Here is an 18,848-nt window from a genome sequence, read left to right as displayed (position 1 = left end):
CCTAAGGGAAACCGAACAGTGGAAACTCATCATACGGGATTACCAAGGGGGAATCACCACACATGGAGCACTGAGCCTGAGCACACAGGCTCATCTGAAAAGGGGAATACCATGAGTACTGGGCCTGGTGGCCTCACTCCTTTGCCGAGTTCGTCACCTGAACAGTGCTAAAGAATTAAAGAGGCGTCCGGAGTTCACCAGAACGGGGAACTGTTGTGGACAAAAAGTGCACATTATCACCTTCGAAAAAGGGGAAAGGCGCAATGCAAGCGGTACACCCAACCAGCCACCCAGTCTACTTGCTGTTACCACGTAACACTTGGGTCAAAACTGGGTCTATGTGTAGGTTATAAAACCTCGCAAAGGTATTGGGTGTAGCCCAACCCGCAGCTCTGCATATGTTTGCAGAAGAGGCCCCCCTTGCCAGTGCCTAGGAGGATGCAACACCTCTAGTAGGGTGCACCCGGACTCCCAAGGGGCACGGCAAGTCCTGAGACTTTTATGCGAGGAAAATGTCATCCACAATCCAATGGGCTAATCTCTGCTTGGAGACAGCTTTCCCCTTCTGCTGTCATCCAAAACAGACAAAGAGCTGCTCCGAGCATCTAAAGCTCTGCGTGCGGTCCAGATAGATGCACAGAACGCGAACTTGACACAGCAACGGCAAGGCCGGGTCTTCCTCCTCTGAAAGGAGCACTTGCAGGTTAATCACCTGGTCCCGAAAAGGAGTGGTGGGAACCTTGGGCATGTAAATGGGCCAGGGTCTCAAGATCACGTGAGAGTGTGCCGGCCTGAACTCCAGGCATTCGCTTGTAACAGAGAGCACCTGCAGGTCCCCCACCCTCTTGATAGAAGGGAGTGCCACCAGGAGGGCTGTCTTCAGGGACAGAGTGCTGAGTTCGGCCTGCTTCTAGGGCTCAAAGGGGGCTATCTGTAGGGCAGGTAGGACCACAGAGAGATCCCAAGAGGGGATCAGGCGCGGTCTAGGAGGATTCAACCTCCTCGTGCCTTTTGAGGAATCTGTTGATCAGGTCACGCTGTCGTAAGGGTCTCCCATCCAGTGTATCATGGTGAGCTGCTACGGCAGCTATGTACACTTTCAGGGTAGAGGGAGACAGCCATCTCTCCAGCCCTCCCTGAAGGAAAGACAGCACAGACCCGACGGCACATCTCTGTGGGTCTTCCCCACGGGAAGAACACCAATTAGTGAAATACGCCACTTCAAGGCATACAGCCGGGTGCCATGGCACCATGCCCACCTCGGGACTTTCTGTAGCCAGTGCTGAAGCGGTCTCATATGCATCAACCTGAGGGGGAGAACTGCCGCCGAGGATGCCATATGCCCCAGGAGCCTCTGAAATTATTTCACTGGCACCACTACATTCTACCTGAAGGTCTGCAGGCAGGTCAGCACTGACTGAGCACATTTGGTCGTAAGACGGGCCCTGAGAGTGACCGAGTCTAACTCCATACCGACAAAAGAGATGCTCTGCACAGGGGAGAGCTTGCTCTTCTCCCAGTTGACCTGAAGCCCAAGTCGGCCAAGGTGCTGAAGCACAAGGTCACTAGGATTAGCCAGTCATTGAGATAATTGAGAATGCAAATGCCCTTCTCCATCAGCAGGGCCAGGGCAGCCTCTGCGACCTTGGTAAAGACACGAGGAGACAGGGACAGACCGAAGGGGAGGACCTTGTACTGGTATGCTCGTCCCCTGAAGGCAAACTGAAGAAAGGGTCTGTGTCGAGGAAGGATCGATACGTGAAAGAACGCGTCCTTCAGGTCGATCGACGCGAACCAATCCTGATGTCGTACTGATGCCAGGATGCACTTCTGCGTTAACATCTTGTATGGAAGCCTGTGTAAGGCCTTGTTCAGGGCATGAAGGTCCAAGATTGGGCACAACCCTCCCCCACTCTTGGGCATGATAAAATAAGGGCTGTAGAAGCCCTTGTGCGACTCGGCTACGGGGGCGGCCTCTATTGCTCCCTTCACCAGAAGGGTGGCAACTTCTGCCCAGCACCCTTGCACTGCACCATAGTGGAAAGGATGCCACTGAATCGGGGCGGGCGTTTGGCAAACTGGATCGCGTAGCCGAGGCTAATCGTCCTGATGAGCCACCATGAGGGGCTGGAGAGCTCTAACCAGGCCTCCAGTCTCCGTGACAGCGGCACCAGGGGGACGACTGGACTTACCGTGCCCGGGCAGGGTGATTCGCGGCAAGGCAGAGCAGGCACCCCACCTGTAAGACAGCCCAGGGGGGACGTGCTGCTCCACAAGCCTGCAATGGTGGCTGGTGACTGGGGTGGGCAAGCGGCCCCAGAGACTAGCACACTTACCTGTTCACCGGCTGTCTCTCGATGGAGAATGAGGGAACAGGAAGTACTCGCATTCACCTGATTGACCGGAAAGACTTCCAGTGCCTTGCCATTGTGAGTGCGCTGGCCCTGGGAATGAGGAAACTGCTCTTTTATTGCTAGAGGGCACTCAGCGATGTTATACTCACCATGTGCTGGCCCAAGGGCGATGATGGGGCTTGAGAGATGCCCCGGGCCAGACCGGTCAGGAGTAGTCACCTCATCCCTGGGCGGGCCATGTCAGGACAGCCTTGAAGTCCATCTGGGGTTCTTGGGGGCTGGTTGATGGGCAGATGGAGCCAACTTTCCATGAGAGGATCTTTTTCTCTGAGGCTGGCGTGAGAGCTCCGATGGTACAGGAGCCGGGGCCGGCACCACAGGGGAATGGCTCTGGTGGGAAGCAGATGGGGTGCGGGACCTTGATGGCCTGAAGGCGGCAGTATGTGTTTAATTGCCTTGGTATGCTTCCTCACCGTCGAGAACTGATAGGCGAAATCCTCGATGGTGTCGCCAAAAAGCCCCCCTTGGGAGATGGGCGCATCAAGAAAGCGGACTTTCTCGGCGTCTCGCATCTCTGCAAAGTTGAGCCACAGGTGCCGCTCTTGGACCACAAGCATGGACATCGTCCAGCCCAGGGCGCGCGCCGTGACCTTTGTCGCACGTAGGGCGAGGTTGGTCACAGTGCGCAGTTCCTGCATCAGCCTTGGGTCAGTCCTACCCGCGTGCAGATCTTTTAGCGCATTGGCCTGGTGAACCTGCAGGATGGCCATAGCGTGCAGGGCGGAAGCGGCCTGACCCGCGGCCTTGTAAGCCTTCGTCATTAAAGAGGAAGTGAACTTACTGGCCTTGGAAGGGAGTCTTGGTCGGTCGCGCCAATTGGCTGCGCCCTGCGGGCATAAATACACCACTACGGTGTGCTCTACTTGGGGGAGCTCGACAAATACCTTAGCCGCTCTGCCGTTGAGGGTAGTCAGAGTGGATGAGCCCGCAAAGCATGTATGGTCAGTAAAAGGTGTCTGCCACGACTTTGTTAGCTCCTCGTGCACTTCCGGGAAGAAAGGCACTGGGGTGGGGCACGGCCATGAGTCGCGCTCTGTGCCCAGAAACCAATCATCCAGCCGCAAACGCTCAGGGCAGGGTGGAGGGTTCCACTCCAGCCAGATGATTGCAGCTGCCCGGGCAAGCACGGCTGCCATCTCAGCATCCACCTCATCCTTCCACGAAGCCGCCTTGGTGTGCTGGCGCCCCAGACACTCGAGGCAGATTTCATGGGTATCTGGAGGGGAGAGATAACGGCCACATCCAGTAGCGCAAACACAGAAGGACATCTTTAAAAAGATGCCAAGCTTTTGCGCGAGCTCTTTTAGAAGGAAAATATACTTTTTCTTGAATATACTCTTTTAGCACCTGCAGACTCAGGCTGCCGAAGTGCCCAGGGGAAGCACAGCACTCAACCATGCAAGGGTGACCGCTGATATGCGCTGTAAAAATCCAGCAGCATAGCAAGAGGTGAGAGGACGAACACACACACACACATGCATTCGGCTCCGAAGAAAAAATCTGAATGAGTGATGCACGCCATCTCCTTTTATAACCGTATGTCCGGGGCAGAGAGTGGCATGTAAATTCCACTTGCCAGTTTTCATTGGCCTTTTCTATTTTAAGCAAAGGTGATTGGGGATCTCAAGATTGAACCCCTAGTGTCACTACATCAACACAACGTCGAGTGAGTGACAGACAGGGAACTGTACAGTACTTCAAAAACACTTTGGTATACACATCATTCACAACGCCTTCAACTATGTACCATGTCAAAATCACCATGGTATTAGCATGATACCATGTCCAAAAATACTATGGTAATACATGGTAACATGTCTAAAAAACATGCTTTTACCATGGTACAATTTTCAGAAACATGTATGGTACTTTTTTGTAAGTGTATAAGTAAAGCTAAATCTTAAAATACCCAACCAATTTCACCAGCATAATCTTGGACCAAAAAAATTACATTAAATGTGGTATGCAGTGTGCATTACTGCAGTGAGTGTAATTTTGCCCTTGAACAATTTGAAGAACGCACTGTGAGTACTAAATGGATTGGAGTTTGGCAGCATGCCAGACAAATGCACCAGGAAGCATCCACAGACAGTCACTAAAGTGTGTCCACCCAAGATACCAAGCAAGACACACGACTGGTGGGCAGAGAGGTGCGGAGCGGGGCGCGGAAGAGAAACGTGTTGATGAAGAACACATTCAGCCAGAGGATTTTAAAACTCGGTAGTTGTTATGGTTTCATGGCTGTCATGCTGTTGATATAGATGACAGCTGGAAATGTTAACAAATATACAAGAAAAACCAACAGCTAGAGTCTAAATTGGATTATGTTGGATATTTAAAAAGGGACATGTCATGGAATCATTTGAAAGATTTTTCTAACACTTTTGAAATAAAATAATTTTATGTACTATGTAGACATACTCTAACACTGTGTCTAACACTGTGTGGCAAGTCGTGTCTAAACAATCATTAATCAACAAAGCTGTCTACACTGCAAGCACTCAATGTAGTTTCTGTTTCTATTTTTTAAGTAGCAGAGCTACTTCAGCACTTTGCTTCCCTGTCCGTCTGACATAATATTATTTTATTCACAAATAAAATGTGTGAACTCATTGTTGTAGGATCTGAGTAGTCAGGCAGAAGGAAATTAAGAAGAATTAAGACAGAATTACACCAAGATGGCCTATAATTCTGGGAAATTCCTCTAAGCATTAAGACACCAGGAATTCGGACTGGTGCCAAAGAGTCTGAGCTGACCTGCATCTGGCCTATGTAACTGCCACAAAACAAAGGAGGGCGTCCAGAAACCCAACCTTTACCCAAACCCCCACAACTGGCAAGCACATTCCAGGGAAAACACTGTGATCATGAAAACCTGGGGTTTCCAGAAATCAAAAGAAGCTCCTTTGTTCCGTTCATTCCGCCAGAACACACAAACACTTAAAATTCTATACCGAATGATCATCATGTGACAGACAGCCATTATACCCATCACATGCTTAAAACTCATTGTTCAAGACAGAGAGATTGAACAGACACACACTGTATCTGAACCGTTGAACTGTTTTTGTTGGACACAAAATTTTGTTTTTCTTTTGTCTTCAAAAGGCAATTTTACAGTTTTTACAATGCATATACATATATTATGAACTATAACACTATCAAAAGACTTTATTGTATCATCATTCTACACTTCACAATGCACATAACCAAGTTTTATATACTAACATGCATCACATGATTCCTAACTGTGGTTAGAATCATAAAATGCATTATTCTGGCCTTGTGCATACATGATGCTGTAGGGCTTTACTGGTTGTTTAGATCAGTGTTACTATCAGAAATAATTAATAATTATTTATTTAGTTATTAATTAATATTTAAATTAATTAATTGAATCTAACTCATTAAAACCTCATATGGGGCTCCAGTAAATGTAGTGTGCTACGTTTAGGAGCGGGTTTGGTTATTAGCAATAATAATTATCAAAGATAATTATCAATTATTAAAATCAATAGAACATTGATTTGAATCAATGTTAGCTTTTTTTAATCCTTTAAATCAACAATATCAAAGATAATCACTAATCATTAACATCGATGAAATATTAATTACAATTAACACTAGTTTATTGATCATTCAAATTCAGCAATCATCAAAGATAATTATCAGTTATCAAAAATCAATAGAATATTAATAAGGATTAATATTGACGGGGCACCACCCTGGAATCAGGGACTAATAACCAGATAGTATAACAGTCTCAATATTAGATTATTTCCTTAGGAAAATCGATATCCGAAGAATATCGATTTTCAGAAAAAAAAAAAACAACGAATGAAGGCTTGAATCCGAGCACTGACATCCCGTCAACATGACACAGGTGTATGCAAAACAAACCAAAACACTTCTCTTTGTAATATAACAAAGTTTATTTATGCAGTAATATCAATTAATAATTAATACAATGCAGTCAATAAACTTCCGACTTACAACTACAAACTAAACAGTGATATGATTAGATATGGAAACCAAAATAATCCTATAACACATAAGGTGTGTGTGTGTGTGTAAGGAGGGATGCGCACAAAATGGCGGCCGTGACTCTCGTGGAGAGTATGTCACGCGAGACTTCCAACCAGAGAATATGGCCGCGAATGTGGGCGTAGAGAAACCAGTCAATGGTGTCTACCAGTTTACCGTGTGTATCTGCTTGATTCGTGATAATTAATACCCTGAGTATTAGCCGTAATGAGCGGACTCGGTGGTCCGTAAACTGTACAAGCAATAACCTTGATACACAAGAATAACACACTATAATATTCTTTCTCTGCCCAGACGTAAACCTCTTACTTGAATCGCATGAGGATGCAGAATGTGTGTTCATCCGTCCTTTAACTCCGACTCGGTTCCTCGAGGCTCGGTGATGACGGGAGGCCGTTTCCTCGCTCTGTCGGCGGGCGGTACGGCTGCTGATTCTCGGCGGGCTGGCAAAGAAATCAGCGACGTCGACTTGATTGAAGATGGAAGAGAAATCTTTTCTCTCTTCACTTCTGCTGGCAAACGGATGAAGATGCGGATTGCTCGGTGGTCTCCTTTGGATCCGTTAGTGTTCGGTGGAACACAGAGTAATCTCAACTCGTCCAGCGAGATGGAGACTGTATGGCCACAGTTTCAAGTCGGACGTTACTTCCTTGTGCCATGAGGCTACACCTGAGAGCAGCGATGAGCTGCATCTATGCACAGTGAGCAAAGTTGCTGGAAGCAAATCCCGGAAGCATTTCAGAGGTATTTCTACTCCTGATGATGTCATGGTTGAGGTGCGTTCTGTCGTGTGCCTCATCCAATAGGAGTTGAGGGTTCGATCCTTTAGTGAGCAAGGCTTCATGGGATTTGTAGTCTGTTTTGGACTCCCTCTGTATGATTTTGGCGCAGTTTTTATCAGTAAGATTTATGACTTGTTATGTAGGCCTGAGTTAGTTTTTAACGACTGTGTTAGGCCTGCCTTTGTCTTCTATCTGAATACATGAGGCCCAACAATGCTCAATGATATATAATAATGTATATTCAAATGTCAATGTGGAGTGAAGTAACCATAAAGAGAAAGTATTTTGTGTTTCATATGTAAATGCTTGCCTGCTTATGTAGAGAATGTTGATGCTAACAAATGACATGTTGATGCTAACAAATGACATGTCAGGATAAAAGAATGTTCACTTATTGAGCAGGAAAACTGACAAACCTTAGAACAATGGGCCAGAAATTAATTATCTTGAGGGGAGACAGAAATGATCATATGACCCAGCAAAAGACACTGCTGATTGGCTCAAGACACCTTTGGGGTGTGGCCAACCTCAAATCAACAAAACCTCCCCACCTAGGATGAACTCTTCTCTCTTGGCTCTTGGATCTTGCTCTTCTGTTAGCTGGCTTCGCTTCGGTGCCCCTCTGCCCAGGTTCCACACAATGTAGAGTTCAGGAAAGCTTGGAACGCAAAGATCCGAAGGGCTCTTCTCTCTTCTCAGCTCTACGACTTACACACATGATGGAGAGTCACAAGTCTCCCTTGCGGGTGGCCTCGCTTCAAAGCCCCACCTGATCATACTAGCACAGAACTATCCGGTGTCAACAGAGATCCAAAAACACTGATGGAGAACAACCAGAACTTTCTATGGGCCCAGCCAAAGGACCAAAGAACCAAAGCAACAAAACTAGAAAGTGCTGGTGTTTTATTAAATACTTTGGGTAACCCGATTGCAAATTGAGGTATACTAAATGAAGGATCGATGTTTCAGGGCATGGTCTGTGCAGGGGTCGGCAACCTATGGCACACTTGCCAGCATTGGCATGCGGAGGCATGCCAGCAATGGCGAGAGAGGAGTAGACTATTTTATTTATATGAAATTCCGTACCTGCACTCCAGTTTGCATCTTGATGTAATCATTCCTCATGATTACGCAGCGTGTTTTCATCAGCTGAATGGGAGGCTAAACAAAAAGTTCAAATGTGATGAGACTGCAGTACACAACTGGCTCTTGTAGCGTGTGCAAGCTATTCGTGCATCACGAGCCGGCAGCACTTAACTTTCAGTTAATCGCACAAGTTAAATCGCACCCAATTTCCTTCAGTCAGGCTGCGCGGATGACAGCCTACATTCCGTGTTTCATTTGTTTCTTTTTGTTTTCAGAAAAACATGTGGTGTAATAAGGAAAACACCACTATTAATCCTTGAGATTTCCAACCCAGCATACAGGTACACCCTCCTTAAACCACGGTCACACTCAAAATTACATTAAACGATTAAAAGAGAAAACATAAAATCTGAGAACATTCAAAATATAAATTAAACCTGGAAATAAAGTTTTAGGATTTTGCAGGTGCGATTCACCGAAAAGGGCTAAATAGTTGATCAGCTTGTGATGTGCGAATGGCTTGCAAGTGCAGCGTGAGTCTTGTCACACTTTATTAGTGTTTAGCCTCCCATTCAGCTGATGAAAACACTGCGTGATCATGAGGAAGGATTACATCAAGATGTAGAATGGAATGCAGATGTGAAAAACGTCATATAAATTAAATAGCCTGTTCCTCTCTCGCTATTGCTTGCGTACTAGTGATTACCCCTCTGTGTGATTTTGAAAAATGTATGACATAATTTAAGAAATATTTAAGATTCCACACAATTTTGTGATCAGTAATCAAATAAGCAAATTTGTGACATTAACTGCGTTAACTCATTTTGTACAAAAGGACAGGTTGTGTTTCATTAAAGCACTTTCACAAGATGATATTTGAAAATTCACATGCAGGATCATGATTATATCATATTCATTGGGTTTTGCAAAAAAATTTCACTCAAACGTTTATGCTGATAATATAATTTGTAATGAAAAATAAACTATTAAATTAGAAAAATGCAAAATAGAAACATTTTCTTTAATAACCCTGATTTTCAATCACAGCTTTCATGCGTCTTTGCACGCTTTCCACAAGTACACATTTTTTCCAGAGCTGTATATATATATACAGGTTTATATGCTCAAAAGTTTGCATACCCCTGGCAGAAATTGTGAAATTTTGCCACTGATTTTGAAAATATGACTGATCATTTTTTTATCTTTTATTTAAGGATAGTGATCATACTAAGCCATTTATCATCACATAGTTGTTTGACTCCTTTTTAAATCATAATGATAACAGAAATCACCCAAATGGCCCTGATCAAAAGTTTACATACCCTTGAATGTTTGGCCTTGTTACAAACACACAAGGTAACACACACAGGTTTATATGGCAATTAAAGGTTAATTTCCCACACCTGTGGCTTTTTAAATTGCAATTAGTGTCTGTGTATAAATAGTCAATGAGTTTGTTAGCTCTCACATGGATGCACTGAGCAGGCTAGATACTGAGCAATGGGGGGCAGAAAAGAACTGTCAAAAGACCTGCGTAACAAGTTAATGGAACTTTATAAAGATGGAAAAGGATATAAAAATGCCAGTCAGTACTGTCCAATCACTTATTAAGAAGTGGAAAATTCGGGGATCTCTTGATACCAAGCCAAGGTCAGGTAGACCAAGAAAGATTTCAGCAACAACTGCCAGAAGAATTGTTCAGGATACAAAAAAAATAAATAAATAAATAAATAAATAAAAAAGAGGAGCATAATATGACTATACTTGAACAAAAATGAGCTGTATGGTCGAGTTGCCAGAAAGAAGCCTTTACTGCACCAATGCCACAAAAAAAGCCCGGTTACAATATGCCTGAATACACCTTGACACACCTCACAGCTTCTGGCACACTGTAATTTGGAGTGACAAGATCAAAATAGAGCTTTATGGTCACAACCATAAGTGCTATGTTTGGAGAGGGGTCAACAAGGCCTATAGTGAAAAGAATAGCATTGTGAAGCATGGTGGTGGCTCACTGATATTTTGGGGGTGTGTGAGCTCTAAAGGCACGGGGAATCTTGTGAAAATTGATGGCAAGATGAATGCAGCATGTTATCAGAAAATACTGGCAGACAATTTGCATTCTTCTGCACGAAAGCTGCACATGGGATGCTCTTGGAATTTCCAGCATGACAATGACCCTAAGCACAAGGCCAAGTTGATCCTCTAGTGGTTACAGCAGAAAAAGGTGAAGGTTCTGGAGTGGCCATCACAGTCTCCTGACCTTAATATCATTGAGCCACTCTGGGGAGATCTCAAACGTACGGTTCATGCAAGAAGACCAAAGACTTTGCATAACCTGGAGGCATTTTGCCAAGACAAATGGGCAGCTATTCCACCTGCAAGAATTTGGGGCCTCATAGACAACTATTACAAAAGATTGCACGCTGTCATTGATGCTAAAGGGGGCAATACACAGTATTAAGAACTAAGGGTATGCAGACTTTTGAACAGGGGTCATTTCATTTTTTTTTCCATTGTTGCCATGTTTTGTTTTATGATTGTGCCATTCTGTTATAACCTACAGTTGAATATGAATCCCATAAGAAATAAAAGAAATGTGTTTTGCCTGCTCACTCACGTTTAAAAAAAATGGTACATATATTAACAGTTATCCAAGAGTATGCAAACTTTTGAGCACAACTATATATATATAGATATATGCAGCTCTGTAAAAAATTAAGAGACCACTCCAAATGTTTCTTAAATAAACATTTCTACATGTATGGCAGCCATTCTATTCCAGTGTCTGCTGAATTCCTGCTTGAATCTTTGCACCAGGGGTGGCATACAGTCACCCAACAGCAATGAGAAAGACTTGTGGAAAGCGTGCAAAGACACATGAAAGCTGTGACTGAAAATCAGGGTTATTCCACCAAATATTGATTTCTGGAACCCCAACAGTAAAAGATGATTGAGACAGGTCATAGCACCACCTGTGGGGATCATGACCAAAAATGAGGTATTACCATGTACAATGTCAAACAAAACATTGCATTTCCATGGACCAATGTCTGGACAACTTGGTATACCAAGGCACCACCATTAAGGCACAGATCATTAAGGCACACGACTTTTCCTACCACTGATACGCAGATGATATTTAGCTTGGGAGTGGTGGTGGATGACCAGCTTAACTTCAAGTCAAGTCAAGTAATTTTTATTTGTATAGTGCTTTTCACAACACACATCGCTTCAAAGCAGCTTTACAGAAAATCATGCATTAACAAAAAATGAAACTGTAATATCTATAAAGTCTTAGAGTGATCATTGTGTAGTTTTATTAAATATTATTGTCAAATGTGTATAAAAAATGTGCACAAAACTCCATAAGATGTTGGTTAATGGAGAAAAATAACCTTGGGAGAAACCAGGCTCACTGTGGGGGCCAGTTCCCCTCTCGCTAACCAGCATGAATATAATGCCAATATTAGTTATTTATGTGTAGTGCAGGTCATGGTTTAAGATTAGTAAACTAAGTAAGTGTTGAGGTCCAGTGTTTACAAAAAAACTTTTTTTTTTATGAACTGTAAGATTAATGACTAATGTTTCTGAAGTTCATCCTGGATTAACTGCAGAAGTTCACATAGATGCATTGTCCTTTGTTAGTTGGCTGATGAAGGCTTTTGTTGGCATTTAAATGATAGTCTATGTATTCCATTTCAAGAGTGTAGTACATCAATAGACAAAGGTGATGCAGGCAGAGATCAGTGAGGTGCATCGCAGTTCAACCACATCACACCACATCAACTGCCTGGTCCTGCAGTTTGCACTTTACAACATCACGAAAATCAGACCTTTCCTGTCTGAATATGCTGCACAGATCCTGATCCAAGCTCTGGTCATCTCAACAATGGACTACTGCAATGTTGTTGGACGGCCTCCCAGCTAGTATTATTAAGCCACTGCAGATAGTCCAGAATGCAGCAGCGTGTCTGGTCTTTAATCAGCCAAAGAGGGCTCACGTCACTCCACTCTTGATTTCACTCCACTCGCTGCCATTAGCTGCCCGCAACAAATCCAAGGCTTTGATTCTGGACTTCAGAACAGCCAATGGAACAGTACCAGCTTCCTTCAATTCAGTCCTCCAGTTCTATGTCCCAACTCGCTCTCTGCGGTCAATTATCGAGAGATGTCTCTTTCTTCTCGTTAGATTCTATACTACTCAAGCCACTTTGAGAACTTGGCAGTGTGATATTGCAGATACTGTTGACTTTTGTATGACAAGTTACTTGCTTTTTTCTCATTTGTAAGTCGCTTTGGATAAAAGCGTCTGCTAAATGACTAAATATAACACGTTAAATACATACGTGATAGAGATAGCGACAAAATAAAATGTGACAAAAGAGCACAGTATTGTCTCTTTAAAATATAATAGCTGCAAGCTATGGTCATTGTGAATGAATTCAACAGAAAACGTTCAATATAGAAAACACTCAATTAATACGTTTTTCTCATGATCAACACCAGTAAGACACAATGTTCAAGTAAAACATTATCACTTACACTTGTATGATCGTTTTCGAGTCCCCAACCTCACCGCCGTCTCCAACAGTCAACGTATCGTATCCCAGCTCCAAGTCAAATTCTTCAAAATTTATTTGAATAACCTGAGATGAGAAAAAAATCACTACATTAGTGGTAGAACTACTTCTAATGGAACGCCACTTGAATTAACGAAGTCCCATGACCAGTGGGGATTTCTCCATATGGTACAACTCACAGAGAATGAGAACAGAGCATTTCTCTTAATTAAGTTTCTCAGTACTAGAGTGCTTTAGACATCAAATATAAATGAGAAGCACTATTCTCAATAATATTATATTCATGGGCTCTCGGGTGCCAGTACTTGGCAGTTGCATATGTTGTTGGTATATTGGCTCACCGGCCACACTTAACTACAGCAATATAACCACGAAATTCAGACGGGACTTTTGAGCTAAAAAGGCAATGCTTCAATTATGCGACAAATCATTTGCACAGTTCATTGAATGTTGAGGGTAAAACAAATTTCAGAGACTGCTTTTAATCAGGCTCACAAGTAAACAGTCAAACAATGTGCTCCACTTGTTCCATATTATTTCAAATGCTCACTTGTGCATTAAAAATGTTGTGTTTGTGTAATCACCCCCTAGTGTGTGTTTGGAGACCGCCTATGAAGTGCTATCTCACACATTTAGTTAGAATACACTGAATGTGGCACCTCTGGCATGTTTACCACGCAAAGAGGAACAGAAACTGCACAAATTACATATGTACACCGAGTAGACTCAGGGGAGTCTATGTATGCAATAAATTATCTTTTGTGCTCTTGTCTCTGATGCATTTATTTATTTACTAATGCAGTGGTGCTCAACTTGTTTTGCTTCAGGACCCAGATTTTACATACAGTGCCAAAATTGTTTTTCACACAAAAGTAAACAAAAACATCCTTAATATTAAATATAAACTGCATAGACCCAACAATATGCAAAATTATGAACCAAACATGTCTCTTTAATTTCAACGGTTCCGGCAGCCAATAATTCTCTGCGCAAAACACACTGGTCGACACAAATCGTGTTTATCCTTGTTGCGAGTGAATCTGTATTTAATGTAGTCTGGATCATATTTCTTTAACCTTGTGTAGTTTTTTCATGGTTTTCGAGGATGAAGCTATGTCGCACACCCTGTATGCTGGCATCTAGGTCGGTGACAAATGAGGATTTTCGAGGGGATAAATGTAAAAAATATTTTTAAATCTAGTTTAAAACATGTATCAAGTTGGTAGAAATGTGATATTTGTGTCCAGTTTTACATACTTTTGAAAAAACACTTTTGAAAAGCATTTTCTAAAAAAAAGTTTAATGACTTTAAATGTGTCAATTTTTCTATGTTAATCATATTTTAAAACAAAACTTATTTACAGATTGTGTATGAAATAATAATAAAACATTATTCCAAACTACTTGTGCAGCCATTTTCCAAGAATTGCAGATTTTAGTGAGACATACAGTATATTTATTTGTTTATTTATTTATGCTGTCTCCAGATGCTTAAACCAGTTAGACATTTTTTTATTTAACCAGCAGAAATTGAAAACATGTTCATCACAGCAGAAGTGTGTTCAAGTAATTGTTTTGTGTGAAATGCATTTTTAATGTTTTTTTTTTTTTTTTTTTTTTTTTAACAACTTAATAGATCCGGACAAAAAAGTGTCACGTCACTGACCCATCAAATTCAACTAGCTTCCACCAAGTGACAGCTGAATTGGCGGCAAAATATTGTAGAGTTTGATTGAATAGCATCAACAACAAAAGTAAGTAGGAATAATTTCTCCTTTTAAAAGTTGATGAAGATGAGCCAATACATTTTGCTATTCAAACTATGTACAATTATATGGTTAGCTGCATTTTGCTATTTGCGTTTCACGTTGTTTACTCACTGCTGTCTGCAACCCTATCAGAACAGACCTGCGACCTATTTTGGGGTCACAACCCACCAGAGTAGAAGCACTGTACTGATGAGCAGGATGAGGCTACCCATTCCTGGGGGCCCACTTAATATCTTTAAGGTGGAGACGGGCTAGAAGCAACTATAATACAGTTCTGTACTGTCCCTTTAATTTCATATATTAGCTTCATTTATTGTGTTAACATAATAATAATGCCAATGAGCTGCCCATGGGTCTCAAATAATGGTTCTGCGAAAAACGCAATAAAATTTGAACTTTGCAATTCCATCGGGTGAAGATAAATGAGGTAATAATGTGATGTGTGTTAGAGCTCATTTGCATCTCTCACCAGAGGAGGGCACAGATTTAGACCGCAATTGAGGACACAGACTGGCTATTTGCAAGTTGCTAATGGTTTGGCATGAAATGGGTAAAACACATTTTGAAAACCTACGGTTGTTCGACACCTGAAATGTACTTCTGTTGCTAATGGAAAACTAAAATGTGCATTGGCCCCAAAGAGCATTTGGACATTTAAGCCACACTTAATTTTTAAATGTTACAGCATTAGATACAAAATATCAAACCAAATAGAATCTACAAACAAATGATGCTATGACTTTTTCTCAGAACTAACTTCACTTTTCTGAGCCATTTTTGCTTTATTTAATCAACATGGTTTCAAGGTGTTTTTGTGGATTAATGATGTTCACAAAGGTGTCCTACTACTGTATGGATGTGTTCCATTAATGTTTGACAACCACAAAGTGTCCATATACTTCTTGTCTTCATTTTAAACAGTTTATCTATTGTTTTATAATTTAAAACCTAACAACCTACATTTTCTGAAATGTTTGCTTGAAAAGTGTGCTTGTTGTAAATTTTTTAAGTGTCAAATTAAATGTAAATATAATAGTTATATATACATTATACTAGTTATTGTTACCATTGTTAAACCATCATACGTAAATATTGGATTTCCAGTGCAATATGGGATGTTTTTGAGGTGTACCTTATTTGGGTTACTGGCAGTAATGATCCAAACACACTGTGAGTTACTCTCATACTGAATGGGGAAATTAGGAGACGTAAATGTTCCTGAAGGACCAAAGAGGTTCATCCCACATGTTTTCACTGCAAAACAAAACAAATTTATAAGAAATATAGATGAGAAGCCATTCTGTCAATCTGTACCATGATATAGAGTGTGTGGATGGATGGATGGATGGATGGAAAAGAATCAGTCAGTCAGACAGACAGACAGACAGACAGATAGATAGATAGATAGATAGATAGATAGATAGATAGATCAATCATGAGTTCTTATATGTCATGTGACACATCTTGAGATTTGAGAATTATGAGAACAATTGAGAACAATGACTTCAATTTTGATATGTTAATCACACAAAACTACTTTATGGTCTCAAAAGAGTTGGCATAGAGTGCATAAGTCATATGGACTACTTTTATGATCCATTTTGAAGCTTGACAGTATAAATCCTCATCCACTTTCATTCAGTAGACATTAGCAGCTTGGACATTTTTTCCTAAAAATCTCTTTTCATGGAAGAAAACAATATGATTAGGATTGGAATGACATCAGAGTGAGTAATTGACAAAACTTTAGTTTTGGATCAACTGTTCCTTTAAAACTGAGCTCTTATGATATTGTCTAATCAGCATGTGTAATCAATATGTATTGACTTTAGGGATTACGTTACATCAGTAGCGCTGATGTTTAGTCTAATCCCAATCTGAACGTTTATTGAAGGCGATAATCTAACCTTTACACACGGGCCTGTGGTCACTCCATGCCGCAAACACTTCCGCCACCCTTTGGCATGTTATACTCTTGGATCCCTGAAGCACGTGGTCTCCATCACAGGTGAAATGCACCGTTGCACCGATGCTGCCGAGAAAGCAAACACACAAGCCAGAGAATCAATGAGCGAATTCTCAACGATCCCTCCCTCGCGTGCCAACAGATTGATCAGCTCTGCGTGCCGTTGCTTCATATCAGAGCAAATGTCAGGCAAGGAATATAATCAGGGATTTCACAGCTATGGAAATAACCCTGTCTGCCATGGGCAGTCTGTCTGGGCAGACACAAAGCAGAGGCCTACCTGAAATCAGCGCCAATTCGCTTGCCATTTTCCGGTTCCCCAGGGTCAGGGCAGAAATTGGAGACCTGTTTGACCATTCCCTCATTCACTACAGGAGCATAGAGAGCATATGGAGAAGTAAGCCAACCTAGTACCACCAGCCAGTACTCTATAACCTGTAATCATGCTCAACATAATGCAATTGAAACACTGCTTACACTCACTTTCTTAATCAGAATTTGTGTTATTTTCCATAAAATAAAATTAAAAAAAAAATTCTAAAGATCCTTAAAAAAAAAAAAAAAGAAAAAGAAAAAAAGAGAAGCAAAATTGGGAAAGATAATAAGACTTGATTCCAGACAATATATCTTCATTTATGGTTACTTTTCGTATCTCACTGGTGATTTTCTTTTTCATTATTTTAATTTTTTTATTATATAGTTTCAAGTTTAAACTGCACTTAATTTTGTAAGATTTAGAAAAAAAAAATTAAAAAAATAAAAAGATTCACCAATGGATTGAGAAATAAATAATTTAAGATTTATTCGATGAAAAAATTTTTTTTAATATCTCATGCACTTTTGCTTCTCAAGTCAATATATTACATTTTAAGGATGTTTTGATATTTTTACTAGAAATCAACACTAAAATATGAATTAAGAAAATTATTTTTCTGCAGTGAATACTTAGTTTTCATACTCAGTAAAATGAGAATTTATATAAAAAATAGATATGATGTTACTTTGCTGTTACCTCTAAGCAATTTGAACTTCTTGCACTTAGTGAAGTTTTCTCAAAGAATTTAAAACTTACTATTGTAGGATGTTATAGACCTCTGTCAGCAACTAGCAATGCTTTTTCATCTTTAATGGGTCTTTTGTCATCACTAAACTTTAAGGAACTCGTTTTAATTGGTGATTTTAACTGGAACTGGCTGTAGCCTTTGTCTGATGAAATAAAATTATTCTGTGAAACCTTTAATATTTCTCAGTTAGTAGATACACCTACCAGACTTAACTTAAAAAATCCAGAAAAATCATCAATTATTGATCTTATTTTTACAAATGCTCCACATAATTATTCAACAGCATCTGTTTATGCACATGATATTAGTGACCATTGTGCTGTCGCTACAGTTAGAAACGCAAAGTTACCCAAAATAAAACCTCATATTATCTTTAGACGATGCATGTCTCAATTTAGTGAACAAGGCTTTTTTCACAATCTTGCTTGGTTTGATTGGGAGAAGACAGTTCTGATCCCAGATGTTGAGTGTGCCTGGAAATATTTTTATGATGGGTTTATTACCATTATCAATAAGCATGCTCCATTTAAAAAATATAAAGTTAAAGGTTGGGACAATCCCTGGTTCTCATCCACATTATCTAATTGAGATGTGAGATGTTGCATGGGCCAGGGCTAGGCGCTCTGATCTTCAGTCAGATTGGCTCTATTTTAGACAATTACGAAATAAATGTACAGTAGCGATTAGAAGAGCTAAAGCTGAATATTTTCTTACTGAACCAACATTAGAATTTAAATAAACCAATGAAATTTTGGAAAAATATTGATTCCTTATCTGGTACTAAAAAGACTACAGTGCTTCCACCATGTATAATGAACAACCTCACCAAAATTTCGGATAAGGCACAAATGCTTGATTATTTTAATAAGCACTTAAAATCACTGATATGAAATCAGATATTGACTATGGAGAGAGACGTCTAATGAATCAAAATTTTAGTTTTCGACAGTTTACCATCCATGAGGTTCAAACAGCTCTCAAGTTACTAAATACAAATAAGTCAGCTGGTCCAGATAAATTAGAACCTTTATTTGTAAAATTAGCAGCTGACTTTATTTCTCCTCCATTAACGTATATCTTTAATCTTTCCTTCTACTCAACTGAAATCCCCCAAAAATCTGCCTTTGCTATTCCTTTGTT

General features: G+C 41.0%; 1 protein-coding gene across 1 annotated transcript in view; it reads right to left on the bottom strand.

The window, feature by feature from the left end:
• LOC127453076 (CUB and sushi domain-containing protein 3-like) overlaps positions 1–18,848 on the bottom strand; it is a 435,789-nt gene that overhangs the window by 272,240 nt on the left and 144,701 nt on the right. The window contains 4 exon segments of the mRNA XM_051719109.1: positions 12,872–12,975; positions 15,811–15,932; positions 16,586–16,710; positions 16,925–17,012. Coding sequence (XP_051575069.1) covers positions 12,872–12,975; positions 15,811–15,932; positions 16,586–16,710; positions 16,925–17,012 — 439 coding nt within the window.

Source organism: Myxocyprinus asiaticus, chromosome 15 (assembly GCF_019703515.2).
Source record: "Myxocyprinus asiaticus isolate MX2 ecotype Aquarium Trade chromosome 15, UBuf_Myxa_2, whole genome shotgun sequence".
NCBI lineage: Eukaryota > Metazoa > Chordata > Actinopteri > Cypriniformes > Catostomidae > Myxocyprinus > Myxocyprinus asiaticus.
This window is presented reverse-complemented; position numbering and strand designations above follow the sequence as displayed.